At 35.3% G+C, this 15,779-nt stretch overlaps 1 protein-coding gene across 1 annotated transcript in view; it reads left to right on the forward strand.

The window, feature by feature from the left end:
• LOC123684683 overlaps nucleotides 1-15,779 on the forward strand; it is a 78,803-nt gene that overhangs the window by 45,217 nt on the left and 17,807 nt on the right. Inside the window, exon 2 of the mRNA XM_045624049.1 lies at nucleotides 8,505-8,640. Coding sequence (XP_045480005.1) covers nucleotides 8,505-8,640 — 136 coding nt within the window. The remainder of the gene's footprint in view (nucleotides 1-8,504; nucleotides 8,641-15,779) is intronic.

Below are 15,779 nucleotides of genomic sequence, written 5' to 3' on the forward strand. Positions count from 1 at the left end.
TACCAAAGCTTATTGTATGACATCTACGATCTATTTATTTTGACTACCACTTACCGCTACAGCCATCTATTGCAAAACGGCGGAAGCAAAGTTGCACACCATAGTAAGCTGTGGTGAATAATTTAATGCTGTGTTTGGTACTTATTTACCCAATTAAATTAATACGAGTAAAGATTCGATAAACTGGTGCAATCATCACAAAAGTAAGCCTAGAAGAAACATCCTGTACCTCGAAAAAAAAGCGTTGGCGATCCAATATTCAAAGACCTTTTTTCTTAAAATTATACAAGGAATCTTTTATTTTCCTTTCTTCCTCCAACTTAGGAACACCTGTATGTTCCCCAAAAGTGCAATTGGCGCAAGAATGAACTAGCGCTAAAAAGATCCTCACTTCACGTCAGTGCTTACCTCGTTTAAAACATTTTTTTCGTGGATTTGATGTTATATTACTTGATTTTCGAAGACCTACATACATCAACGTAGACCTACATACGTAGAAACGTAGTATCTCATTTCGACAATAACATCGATCAGCATTTTCAATAAGTGTTGCGAAACGATATGGCGGTATAAATGTTGAACCTTCAGTCGAAATGATCCTAGAAACACAGTAAACAAAGTCGTTTTCATTTACGATATCTCCTATGTAATGACTGTAATGGCGATTTGATTGGATATTCAGTTTCTACAACGTTTCTGTTTGTTGTTGGAAGTTTCGTTGGTCAATGCCTAACGTTGTTTTTTCGTGTTTAATTCGACCAGTTTTATTTTAGGGATCGTTATATGGATCATTGATTTTGAGAATTTGGTAAACAATCGTGTGGGAGGAGGTTTTTTACGTTGAAACTTTATAGGATTACCATACATTTCGATGGGGAACTAGAATGTCAACTTATTTTCTACGTGCTCGTTTCGATCATTTGGATTCGATGTATGTTTTTTTTTATCTATTTCAGTATCGTAATGAGTTCCTTACAGTACTAAAAATAGTGCAGTCATGAACTCATTACAGCATTGTTTTCAGTTATATTTTTCGTTTTGTGGTTGTCTACACTGATCACTATCAAATTTAAACACACTTCAATTGTCAATATAATATAATTTGGTTATAGTGAAATGATTTGCAACTTTATTTGCAATTTCTCTTGATTCTGGTGGTGTTAAATCGGTTTCGTCAGACATGAATCACGAATTAAGTGCGTAATTATAAATTATTTCAAAATTCGAAACGTACAATTCAAATTCCGTTAATTGTCAATTTTCGTAACAGTCACACCAACTCCAAAGATTCAAAAGCCACTAGGATGTATAATCTGAATTTTTCATTGAATTTCGACAATATTTCACAGAATTTGACTGAAATAGAGAAAATACCGTCTAATACTCGTTGCAGAAGGCAATTTCAACACTTATGCGTTCGAACACTCGCTTGTTTTCTAATTTCGCATTCGTGTTGGAATAGGAACCCATACTGCAACTGAAATAACTTATGTTTTTTTTTCGAGGTATATAACTTTAAGGTGTCATTACTGTTCAAGATGGCGACCGATTTAACAGTTGTCAAGTGATTTATTCTCAGTTTGGTTTGGCAATTCATCATGAATAGACTCACGCCTGAACAACGCTTGCAAATAGTGCAATTTTATTTCGAAAATAATGGTTCTGTGCGGAATACGTATCGAGCACTACGTCCATTTTATTTTGTGCGATGAAGCGCACTTCTGGTTGAATGGCTACGTGAACAAACAAAACTACCGCATTTGGAGTGAAGCTAATCCTCAAGTGTATGTCGAAGCACCGTTACATACAGAAAAACTGACTGTTTGGTGCGCTTTATGGGCTGGTCGAATCATTGGTCCGTACTTCTTCAAAAACGATGATGGCCAGAACGTTACAGTCAATGGTTATCGGTATAGAGCCATGATTACTAACTTTTTCATTCCTGAAGTGAACAACCACGATGTCCAGGAGCTGTGGTTCCAACAAGACGGCGCAACATGTCACACAGCTCGTGCCACAATCGATTTATTGAAAGACACGTTTGTTGACCGCCTAATTTCACGTTTTGGACCTGTGAATTGGCCTCCAAGATCTTGTGATTTAACACCGCTAGACTACTTTCTGTGGGGCTATGTAAAGTCATTGGTCTATGCGGATAAGCCACAAACCCTTGACCATTTGGAAGACAACATTCGCCGTGTTATTGCCGATATACGGCCACAAATGTTGGAAAAAGTCATCGAAAATTGGACGTCCAGATTGGACTACATCCGAGCCAGCCGTGGCGGTCATATGCCAGAAACCATATTTAAAATGTAATGCCACAAGATTATCTTGCGGATAAATAAAATTAATGTCAATCGAATGATCCATCGTTGTTTTATTGCAATTTAAAGTTCTATAGCTCTAAAAAAAACACCCTTTATTAGTTTTTTTACAATATCTTGCTTGAATCCTCTATGGTTCTGATGATGTTATCCACGCGAAGCTTAAAATGGCTATACAGGGTGTTCTTGAATTGGACATAATAATAAGTCTTTATTTTCCAACAGGTGAAAATACCCAATTACAGGAAAATATAATTCAAGAATACCAACATAATATTGAGAACTAGAAATTACCAAAAACCTTAATTAACGAATGCTTGTATTGTCCATGTCTTATAACAATATTTTCAAATAATACGCAGAGCGCCCTCTTTCAAGATATACCATAAATATCGCTCACATTTAGAACCGACTACGTCGCATTTAAAATATGGTCCGATCGCGATTTTTTTCTTGAATAATCTTAAACGACCGGTTCATGGAAATGGCCCAGCTCCAGTCGTTTCCGAATCAGGAAAAACAAACCTTGTATCGTCAGCCACAATTTCTCCATTCATAAATCAAACACAGCATCATGAAAGCGAGTTTTGAGTTTGGTCTCTCCTCGAACGAGAGAGCGCGAAAAGTCGCCGATTGGTGGTTGTTCAAAACCAGTTCAGGTCAATAAACAATACACATTGGTGGTACACCCAAATAAAAGTTAGTTCCAAGGTCGACCGGGTCGAAGAGCAAAAATGTACCAAAACCTAAAGGCGATCAGGCCACGTAGAACGACGTCATTTTCGAAGAATCAAGATCGATAAAATAAAATTATTGTCATTAAGGTTTTGGACGTGATCCGAGACGAAAAATTCGACGTAGGTATTTGCGCAGATAGGATTTTTTAGGGGAATTATTGAAGTGGTCCTACGACTCGGATTTTTGTCAGATTTGCAGCTTCCAGCTCTGCAATTACATAATAAAGGGTGTTTTTTTGGAGCTATAGAACTTTAAATTGCAATAAAACAACGATGGATTATTCGATTGACGTGAATTTTATTTATCCGCAAGATAATCTTATGGCATTACATTTTAAATATGATTTCTGGCATTTGACCGCCACGGCTGGCTCGGATGTAGTCCAATCTGGACGTCCAATTTTCGATGACTTTTTCCAACATTTGTGGCCGTATATCGGCAATAACACGCCGAATGTTGTCTTCCAAATGGTCAAGGGTTAGTGGCTTATCCGCATAGACTAATGACTACATAGCCCCACAGAAAGTAGTCTAGCGGTGTTAAATCACAAGATCTGGGAGGCCAATTCACAGGTCCAAAACGTGAAATTAGGCGGTCACCAAACGTGCCTTTCAAAAAATCGATTGTGGCACGAGCTGTGTGACATGTTGCGCCGTCTTGTTGGAACCACAGCTCGTGGACATCATGGTTGTTCAATTCAGGAATGAAAAAGTTAGTAATCATGGCTCTATACCGATCACCATTGACTGTAACGTTCTGGCCATCATCGTTTTTGAAGAAGTACGGACCAATGATTCCACCAGCCCATAAAGCGCACCAAACAGTCAGTTTTTCTGGATGTAGCGGTGTTTCGACATACACTTGAGGATTAGCTTCACTCCAAATTCGGCAGTTTTATTTGTTGACGTAGCCATTCAACCAGAAGTGCGCTTCATCGCTAAACAAAATAAAATGGACGTAGTGCGCGATACGTATTCCGCACAGAACCATTATTTTCGAAATAAAATTGCTCTATTTGCAAGCGTTGTTTAGGCGTGAGTCTATTCATGATGAATTGCCAAACCAAACTGAGAATAAATCACTTGACAGCTGTTACATCGGTCGCATCTTGAACAGTAATGCCAACTTAAAGTTATATACCTCGAAAAAAACACCCTTTATAAAGGAATTCATTTTCTGTTCTTCTTCTTCCACTCAATTTAGGGCTTGATTGATTTTCCGAGCGTGCATCTTTTCAGTTTTAGTAACGACGTAGTTTTCACTTGTCAAATGTCAAAAAGGTTATTCAAAATGAAACCTCTTATTAGTAAACTCTTTATATGGCGTTCAGAAGGTGCTGCTTTAGGTTCAGTGCTTTCCAATTTTTTTTTTTCATAATGTAGATATATATCCACATTTTACACATCTATATTATTCAGAATTTTGGTAATAACGTTGTTCTCTGTAAGAAAAATAATAACAAAATGAAAATATTGTCGTATTTATTGGGATTCATAAATGACACGTTTGATTTGTTAAAAAAAAGTCGAAATGAAAACTCAAAAGCGCTAGAATAATTCATACCTATCATTACGAGAATGGAACTGGATTGGACGAACCTACGATGACTTCAGTTTGAAGAAAGCACGTGTGTTAATTGCTTTTTCGTTCTTCTGCCTTTAAAGGATCATTTCAATAATAGGAAGAAACGCAAGATTGTTGCTAATCAGAAAGCATGTTTTTCGGTAATCATAAAACAGAAAATTGGGGAATAAACGTTGGATTTATGCTTTTCGGCAATGAGTTTTTTGATAATGATATAATAAACGTAACATTCATTCAATAATCGATTTAATAAAACAAACACATCCTTGAGACGAATCGCCGAATGTCATCTTGTATCATTGCCGAGATCAAAAACATCTCAGAAAGTTGAAAAATTTTCCAAAGTTTCGTTGTTCCGCGTCCTAAACGCTTCGTAAACAATAACATTTTCGTAAACCTTGTTTGACATACATATCACATGAAAGTCATAACTTCTATCGTCTAATTACCATAATTATGCATAATTTCTTCGATTATTGTTTTGTTGTATTGAAACCCGCGAACTCGAAACGACCTCAAGCTATCTTGCTTATGTAAGAGGTGCCCAGATATGCAAATGATGTGGTACGGACCTTTATCTAGCGATATGATAATATGTGATTTGAAGCTGGAAGGAGCTATGTTGAAATCCAGACTGATAAATCGGTGTTTTGATACAATGGACTGAGATATAATCAATTACTTTCCTGAGGCGTTTTGTATTACAGATCTCATTATTTTCCTCTTTCTGTGTTTTATGTAGGTATCCTATTGAACCGGCAGCGGTCGGGATCAGTGTCTGGATAGGTGACCAATTGAATTTTATTTAGAATAATTGAGAGGCTGGATATTTTCTTCATTCGAAAAAAGTAACAAATTATTCAAGATGTTGGAAATATTTCAGTTTGCTGTTTCGTTTTTTCGCGTTGAGTGTTTTTCTGCCAATTTCGATATTTCATCCAATAAAATATCCTAGTTATTTTTAGAGCATCAACAAATTCATTTTCTTTAAGCAAACTCATTGAAAAAGCATTTAATTGAAATCTAAAACGGATTACTCTGATGAAATGTAATAAATCAAAGCAATACAATAAATAAATAAATACATATTTAAAAGGAAATACTCTCAAATAATCATAAGTTCATTATTTGCATGAAAATGATGTTCATAAAAGGGTTGTATCATTGATGAAAATAAACGCTTTCAAAAATGACAATTATGTACAGGGTGTCCCAAATGCGATGTTCACTGAAAGCATTTCGAGAACTATAGGGTGTTTTTTTTCGAGGTATATAACTTTAAGTTGGCATTACTGTTCAAGATGGCGACCGATTCAACAGCTGTCGAGTGATTTAGGTATTCTCAGTTTGGTTTGGCAATTCATCATGAATAGACTCACGCCTGAACAACCCTTGCAAAGAGTGCAATTTCATTTGGAAAATAATGGTTCTGTGCGGAATACGTATCGCGCACTACGTCCATTTTATTTTGTTGAGCGATGAAGCGCACTTCTGGTTGAATGGCTACGTCAACAAACAAAACTGCCGCATTTTGAGTGAAGCTAATCCTCAAGTGTATGTTGAAACACCGTTACATCCAGAAAAACTGACTGTTTGGTGCGCTTTATGGGCTGGTGGAATCATTGGTCCGTACTTCTTCAAAAACGATGATGAGCAGAACGTTACAGTCAATGGTGATCGGTATAGAGCCATGATTACTAACTTTTCCATTCCTGAATTGAACAACCATGATGTCCAGGAGCTGTGGTTCCAAAAGACGGCGCAACATGTCACACAGCTCATGCCACAATCGATTTATTGAAAGACACGTTTGGTGACCGCCTTATTTCACGTTTTGGACCTGTGAATTGGCCTCCAAGATCTTGTGATATAACACCGCTAGACTACTTTCTGTGGGGCTATGTAAAGTCATTGGTCTATGTCTATGCGGATAAGCCACAAATCCTTGACCATTTTTAAGACAACATTCGCCGTGTTATTGCCGATATACGGCCACAAATGTTGGAAAAAGTCATCGAAAATTGGACGTCCAGATTGGACTACATCCGAGCCAGCCGTGGCGGTCATATGCCAGAAATCATTTTTAAAATGTAATGCCATAAGATTATCTTGCGGATAAATAAAATTCATGTCAATCGAATAATCCATCGTTGTTTTATTGCAATTTAAAGTTCTATAGCTCTAAAAAAAAAATCGTTTATATCGAAATATTTGAAACGGTAATTTTTCAGAAACGAATCAAGATATCTATGACCTGCTTTCTGATATTTCATTATTTGGAATGAGAAATTGGGGTTTCTTAAATTTTTTTTCTCTAAGTCTTATGGTTCTCGCGATACTTTCAGTGAGCATCAAATTTGGGACATCCTGTGCATAGTGACGTATTAAATAAAATTGCTTCTGCGAATTTCATTATTTTGAGTGCCATTTCTTCGAGAAACATTTATGCTAATTGAAAATATCCACTTTTCATGTGCTCAATGAACTGAATAACTTGAAAAGATTTATGTAAAATCGTTTTGTACAACTTTTTACGTTCCACATTTAAATTTACTGTTGTCTGCTATCTTCCTTCTACGACATCTCAGAAAGGATAATAAAATTTCGATAAGACACGTGTCGAGTCCATAATTATGTGGTTTTGATAAACAGAACTGGTGTTAAACAGAACATATTCATTACAACGCATCAAACTCGGTTTTAAGCATGACTAAAAGCTGTTTTTAGCGTTCTAAATTATTGTATTTATACTTCATTTGGATTTTGGAATGGATACAAAATATCTCATCACGAACATCTTTGTTCTCCACGAATTCCTTTTCTTTCAGGTTAGCACATGGGGATTTCTGGTTATCAGAATGATAAGTGGATATTTTACAGTGATCCGTCTGTAATCCTTGTAGGAATTAAGTGTAATTTCGGAAAGGAATTCAAAACAAAATTTTTCTGGATATATGTATATCTGCACGTAAACCTTGTCCGTGTTGATGTCTACGAAAGAGAGTTTCGGGGCCACTCTGTAGGTCTTTTTTCAGATATTTCTCCATACAAGATTGTTCTTAAACTTTTCATACACAAAGAGATACAATTCATAAAATTCTATGGATTCATTCTTAATGAAGGCGATTTGTAAATGTAAATTCATTTATTGTATTTGTTTGCTGTTTTCTTGAATTTGTAGTTTTGAAAATTATATTTTTTCTTTCGATTGATATAAAAATTATAGTATACTTATTCTAAAACAAATTGCACAATGGGCTTCTATTCCAACACGAATGCGAAATTCGAAAACGAGCGAGTTTTCGAACGCATGAGTGTTGGAATTGCCTTCTGCAACCAGTATTTGACGATATTTTCTCTATTTCAGTGTAGATTTGTGAAATATTGTCGAAATTCAATGAAAAATTCAGATTATACATCCTGGTGACTTTTGTATTGTATCTTGGCAGTTGGTGTGACAGTTACGAAAATTGACAGATTACGGAATTTGAATTTGAATCGTACGTTTTGAAATTAGAAATAATTTATAATTACGCATTAAATTCGAGATTTATGTGTGACGAAATCGATTTAATACCCCCAGAATCAAGAGAAATTGCGAATTAAGTTGCAAATCATTTCACTACATTCAAATTATATTATATTGACAATTGAAGTGTGTAGAAATTTGATCGGATCGGAAGTCGAAAAATATAACTGGAAGCAATGTTGTGATGAGTTCATTACAGCACTGATTTTAGTAATTTAAAGAACTCATTATGATACTGAAATAGAGAAAAGAAATGATACCTCGAGGCAAATAAATAAATATAGGTCAATCAAAATATGGTTTTTTCAATTATTTTTTTCTTTCAGTTGTGTATTGTGACTATGCTGCTGCTGGTAGATCGCTCCAATTCATAGAAGAATACATCCTGAGGGAAGTTCTTCCCTGCTATGGCAACACACATTCTACAACCAGCATAACCTCATTACAGTCAACCTCTTTCAGGTAATACATATGAAGTTCATATAGTTTTATTTCAGTGATTCCCATGATTTTCATCACTGCAAATTCTGCACTTCTTTTTTTTTATATAACCACTTAACCAAATAAGTGCTTCATGACTAAATACAATGTTTCTGTAATTTCAGAAACTGTTTTTCGTTGTATTTTTTCTGCTTCAATAAACTCATTTATTTATTAATTGTTGATCATTTTCAAGTTGTTCAAAAGCAAAATAAAGAAATAACGACCTTAATGGGGATCTACTCGCTTCAGTTGTTCAACTAGTTGAATTTTGTGAGGATCTAAACCAAAATCTTCCTTTGCTGCAATATTCTTTTGTGTGCGTTCATTTCTTTATCATTCTGGTACTTTTGTATCGTGTTTAGAAAATTCACTTTCAAATTTGTCTACAATACGACGAATAGTATGTCAATTAACTGAATAATGTCGTCTAGAAATTCTTGAATTTCACCCAGTATTCACTAAGGACTAATGATTTCAATAAACGTTTCTAAATAATCTAAACGTTGTTGCGCGTATCTTTCTATGATAAAATTGCATAACCTACTGAGCACAAATGACATAAGAAATGTCAAAATAATATACAGTGTTGCCATTATGACCATTTTAATTTGTATCGTTCCTTTTAGAAACCCCGTTATAATTTAATACAAGTTATTATCGCATAAAGCTTCCAAAACCATGATTCTCTTTTCCGAATGAAGTAGAATGCGATAAAATCCAAAAATATCTTATCGCTTATCTCATCTCAAAGTAGTACGGGTACTGAACGATCTAGATCTAGACAATACCGGAATATTTCCATTAAAATATGATGTGCATTTTATTATCCAGAATACACTGATTTCTATTAGTTTTTATCGCCTTGAAAATATCAGAAGTTGCCACTGAATCTTCCGAAGGTCTTAATTCAATTAGATAAGTGCTTGAATGGATTTGGTATTGAAATTATCGCGTATGATGTACTAAGTTTCCAAGAAACACAGCTTTTAATTCAGTCAATTACATTCGAATATCTTTTGAAAGCTATCTAAGAATTAATTTCGAAATGATGATTGATTATCGCTTTGTTTTACTTCTTTGGAATGTATGTAATAGAAAATCACGACTTAATTTTGAATTGCATTGCATAGGACTAGGATTTCACTCAGTATGGGGAGTTAGTGAATAAATGCAAGAAATTTGGGGAGGGGTGATTCTGCGTGCAAATATTATGACAGTTCGCTATAGAGATTCATCAAGCCAAATGGCTTGACATTTTAACCAACTACTTGACTTGAAAATCAAGGTGGCGAAAAATTACATACTTGAGTTTGACTTGCTTGGATTATTATCAAGCTGCTTGATATTACTTGAGCTTGATTTCCACCTGTCGCACGGAATATGAAGGGTGTTTTTTTAAGAGCTATAGAACTTTGAATTTCAATAAAACAACGATGGATTATTCGATTGACATGAATTTTATTTATCCGCAAGATAATCTTGTGGCATTACATTTTAAATATGATTTCTGGCATATGACCGCCACGGCTGGCTCGGATGTAGTCCAATCTGAACGTCCAATTTTCGATGACTTTTTCCAACATTTGTGGCCGAATATCGGCAATAACACGGCGAATGTTGTCTTCCAAATGGTCAAGGGTTTGTGGCTTATCCGCATAGACCAATGACTTTACATAGCCCCACAGAAAGTAGTCTAGCGGTGTTAAATCACAAGATCTTGGAGGCCAATTCACAGGTCCAAAACGTGGAATTAGGCGGTCACCAAACGTGTCTTCCAATAAATCGATTGTGGCACGAGCTGTGTGATATGTTGCGCCGTCTTGTTGGAACCACAGCTCCTGGACATCATGGTTGTTCAATTCAGGAATGAAAAAGTTAGTAATCATGGCTCTATACCGATCACCTTTGACTGTAACGTTCTGGCCATCATCGTTTTTATAGAAGTACAGACCAATGATTCCACCAGCCCATAAAGCGCACCAAACAGTATTTTTTTCTGGATGTAACGGTGTTTCGACATACACTTGAGAATTAGCTTCACTCCAAATGCGGCAGTTTTGTTTGTTGACGTAGCCATTCAACCGGAAGTGCACTTCATTGCTTAACAAAATTCTTTTATGAATATCGGGAACAACGGCAATCTCATTTTGGGCCCATTCGACGAATCTACGCCTTACTTGATGATTTTTTTTTTTGTTATTCATGATGAATTGCCAAACCAAACTGAGAATAAATCACTTGACAGCTGTTAAATCGGTCGCCATCTCGAACAGTAATGCCAACTTAAAGTTATATGCCTCGAAAAAAAAAAAACACCCGTTATATATCAAGAAAACAAAGTAACTGAATACATAATTTTAAGAGCTATGTTCTCTAGGGATCAACCTACAAAAAAAATAGCTTAAGAAGAATTGAAGAGAAAATTAACAAATTTTTTCTAGATTTTGTCCGTTCCCCAAATTTTGCCGGTGCGTATATATTTTTTTTTATAATTCTTCAACCTTTTTAGCGCTTGATTGAATTTAGAATTACATTCACAAAATATTTGAAAGTTAATAATACCCATTAAATAGAAATAGGTTTCTGTGTTTCATCATAACCTAACCTACTTTCAACCACTGAATCACAAGTCGAAAGCAAACATCGAGTCTTCTGTTTTAAGGGGAAAAACCCCAAAGTAATTGGTGAAATTACCGTTCCAGCGTTCGGTATTATCATTGAGACATCGCTCGCTCAAAAACGAGCATCGAATCCACTTAAATTCCAGGTATCAGGTACTTGCATCAGACATTATTATTTCGTTCGGACGGACTTAAGGAAATTTCCCAGAAAATCAGACATGGGCGGCATTTCAGCAGGGGTAAACGCACTGCTCGCCAAGTGCGCCTCCCAAAATGAATCGTAATTAGGCATTATAAATCTCGAGACTATCGACAACCAGAACGCCTGGCTTCTTCTTTTTCTACATCGTCTTTTTCGAGCCATCGAAGAATTATTGCAACAATATTTTAGGTTGGATAGTTTTTTTTGGTTAAGAAACATTATTCAGCTGTCGAAAAATATGTAGTGATTATAATGTCAGATTCAAGAAGACATCGCTTAGACAGTTTTATTCATTCAAAATACACTGCGCAAAAAAATTAACGCACATTCTGAAAATCTCAATTTTAATGGAAGAAAAATTCAGGATTTCACCGAATCTTATGTGAAAGAAGAGAAATAAACAATTTTCAAAATACTGGAATGCTGATAAGTGATTTAATACTTGGTATTTCCACCCCTTGCGTTAATTACAGATCGGAAACGACGGTTTATACTCAAAATGAGTGATCTTAAAATGTTCTGATCTAATCCTTCCCAGATTTCTCTGAGTGGGATTTCTGAGTCATTAAGAGTAGCTGGATGATTTTCTGAACTTCTCAGCCTTCTATTGAGGTTGTCCCAAACCTGCTCAATCGGATTGAGATCTGGACTTTTTGCTGGCCATTCCATTCGAGAGACTTCAACCTCTTCAAGGTACTCCTGAACGATGCGCGCACGATGGGGTCTGGCATTATCGTCCATAAAAATGAAATTTTCACCAACGTATGGGGCAAATGGCACTACATGCTCTTCAAGAATGTTCCTTATATACCTATCAGCATTCATAGCTCCATTATCAACGACCACTAGGTCTGTGCGAGCAGTCAAAGATATTCCACCCTATACCATATTTGTATTCCAAAGATTCCAAATTTTCTAAATTACGAAGGGGCGCATACAGTCATGATTTCATAAAATGGAATTCAGGTTTTATTATGTGAAAATATAGTGGAATGCTATCACATTTCAAGGAAATCCAATGAAGAAATATCAATTCCTTAAAGAATCGCCGATGGAAGATCCTATTTGAATATCATTAAAATAGGTATATTTCACTGAAGGCTCTTCAATAATTGTTGCATTCTTGATGGACACTGGATACCAACCTGCTTGCAAAATTCTAAACTCTTATGGATCATTTTAACTATCAGTCTGCAATATGTCAGTTTACTTTTAACAAGAGTTTTATAGAAGCATGAAATTGCTTTCAACGGAGAAAACTTTCCTACAGTTGCGTATCACAAAACCCATACTTTTCATGGCACTAGAAGTTATACTCGTATTTTTCATATGAGAAAAAACGTTAGTTTCTGATCGAAAAGTAACTCTCATCATATCATCCCAAGTCATTTAGTTGATAATCAAAAATAATTGTCAATTCACTCGTGAAGTTTATCTTCTTACACTTCCCTACATTTAGAAATAATTCATTCTCAACAAACCAACTACAAAGGGCAAAGTCTATTGAAATCATTTTTCAGAAAACTAAATCATGTAAACTCATTATTTCTCTCAAAATCTTAAAATCATCGTCAAAAAGTTATTTACATATGCGAACAAATGAAATCTAAATGTCATTAATAAAATAAAAGTGAGAAATTAGAACCCTCAGGACCACTTGGGGTCGCCTAGTTCTCAAATGGTTTCAACCCTTCATATTTTATGTAGTGCTCCCTATCAGTCAGAAAGATTTCCAAGGGAGATATGACATCACCAGGCAAACCATATCCACATAGCTTTCAGAGTACCTAGTTGTTTATGATCGATGGTCTATATGAAGTCGAAGTCACTACAGAAACTTGATTTCTTGAGTTGATATTTCAAAATAACCAATCGTCAACCAATTTTTTGATGATCAGATTATTCGTCTGAGTACTTAAAATAATGTTGAACTAGAATCCGATTTCTAGATGTTTACTCTGTACATTCTTACATTGAAAAGATAAAGGGAGTAGAATTCAATGGAACATTCGTTGTTAGTACTGCCCTTGGCACGAATAACTCTGTGATTGTGCCATAAAATTGATATTTTATTCACAACTATGAGCAGTAATAAAATTTATTACAATTTCAACTTATCCCACACTGCGGTTTGCAGCATTGAGGATGTGAATATGTAGTTAGTTACCGGTCGATTAGATATTCTGAGATTTCGAATTTTTACAAAAAATTAGACCGATTACAGGGATTTGAAATACTGGAAATGTCATCTTACTATTGGATTATCATTTCTGAAGATGAATCTCAAGAATTAAGTGGAGACAAAAAATTCAAACACCTCTCGGAATTTTCACGTTATGGCCGTTGGAAAATATGTGTTCCTTTTTATTTTGAAAACTGTAGATTTGATCAAGATTAAAATTTTTATGTAAAATGGCAATTTGAAGCGTAACGAAAAATTTTAATTTTTTTAAATCTTTATTCGCGTACCCGGAAACATAGAAAATACAAGAAGAATATCGAGGTGTTTCATGAAACAACAATTTCAAGCTGATAACATCATCAGAACTATAAAAATTCAAGAATAATATTGGAAAAAGAAATGCCCAATATAATCATGATTACAGATCCTATCGAGTTTAAGATTTTGCGTGCATATACCGGGTGAATTTTTAGAGTTGAAGATCTCGAAAATGAAACATCTTACAAAAAAATGTTTCGAATAAACATAAACATGATGTTGACGATTTTGAGGGGGAAGCCTACTTTTGATAAAACCTCCTCCATTTTTTTCACTCTTGTTGCGGGAATGGAGTCAACTTTGGAATTCAAAATATGAATCCCTGTTTCGATTGCAGATTCGTATTCTACGGCAAAAAATACAAGTTTTATACGATCGGTTTTTCATTCGTGATGCAGATTCCGTCTAAATTACCTTAACGTATCCGTTCCATTAATTTTTTTCTTTCTGCTGAACTGTTTGTTTTCAGTACATCTCCTGTCATTGACTATTTGGAAAAATTGAAATTTTCGTTCTTTTGAAGAAGTTTCAATAATAATAAGCAAAATATTTATTATTTTCTGTATCTACCTGAGGAAATACAAGGTTTGGTAACTTTTGCTCTCCTAGTGTCATCGGTTATTATTATTATTATTATTATTATTTGAACTGGGGTCGTTTTGCTTCGGTGAGCCTTCCGGGAACTGCGACCATGCAGATCTTTTGTTCACTACCCTACTCATTCATAGAAACCCAGGGAGGTCGTCAACGACGTTAATAAAATTGACAACCTCCCTAGGGGCCTTGTCATCGGTTGTTTCACGTCGTTTGGCGATGAAGTTTGTTTTTTAAAATATTAAGGTATTTATCTCAATATACTTTGAGTTAATATGAAATGTCGATTCACTATGGAACATATGAAGTGCGTTCTTTGTGAAGAAACTAGCGAATTGAGTGAAATATCTTATCACTTATATGTTTTCATTTCCGCGCGCTTCATGTCAAATTTGATAGTTTATGTTGGGGACAAAATTTGCTTACCTACTGAAAATAACATCTGCTCCCTCTATCTATGTATGTTTATTGCTCTGAGCAATTAATAAATGAAAATGAAGGAGAATATCAAATAATACATAGAATATAAGTCATGAAAAATTGTGGTTACGCCAATTGTAATAATCGATTTTATGTCCAACAAAAATAGAAATAACGAGTATACAGCTAGGGTTTTCACACGTCTCTGTGCCGACAAAAAAAACCATCGCTCAATTTTTCTTCATTCTTTGAACACCCTGGCTGTCACGCTCTTTGCTTCCTAAGCTAAGGTCGAATCGAGGCTATCTGTGACAAACCATTCATCTCTTCATTTTGCAATGGTCACCATTGTTGAGCTTTCCGATAAAGAACACGCCAAACCGCGTAGGTGTTGAAATATGGCCGTTCTTCGAAGCTTGAGGTTGCTCTGCCGTGGCCGCCTTTGAATATACTAACTGTCGAAGAAACTGCAACACCCAGAAGGAGCTGTTTAATTTTAATTTTTTTTTGTGAAACAGATATTATTGCAAGGAGTAAATGATTGAATTTGGAGAAAAATTCGTGAAGGTTTTTTTCATGTAAAAATTTTTGTTACTTAAATATTGTAGTCGTTTTTTGCAAGTTTTTTAAATTTTACAACAAACCAGCTGTTCGAGAAGATCGAAAGTCGATTTTTAGTTATTGTTAAAATGTCTAGAGCAAGTGTAAGCAGAATTTATCGACAGCTGAAGGAATTTAAAAGAGGTCGAATTATTGGTCTACAGGAAGCGGGATTGTCATT

This window comes from Harmonia axyridis, chromosome 7 (assembly GCF_914767665.1).
Source record: "Harmonia axyridis chromosome 7, icHarAxyr1.1, whole genome shotgun sequence".
NCBI lineage: Eukaryota > Metazoa > Arthropoda > Insecta > Coleoptera > Coccinellidae > Harmonia > Harmonia axyridis.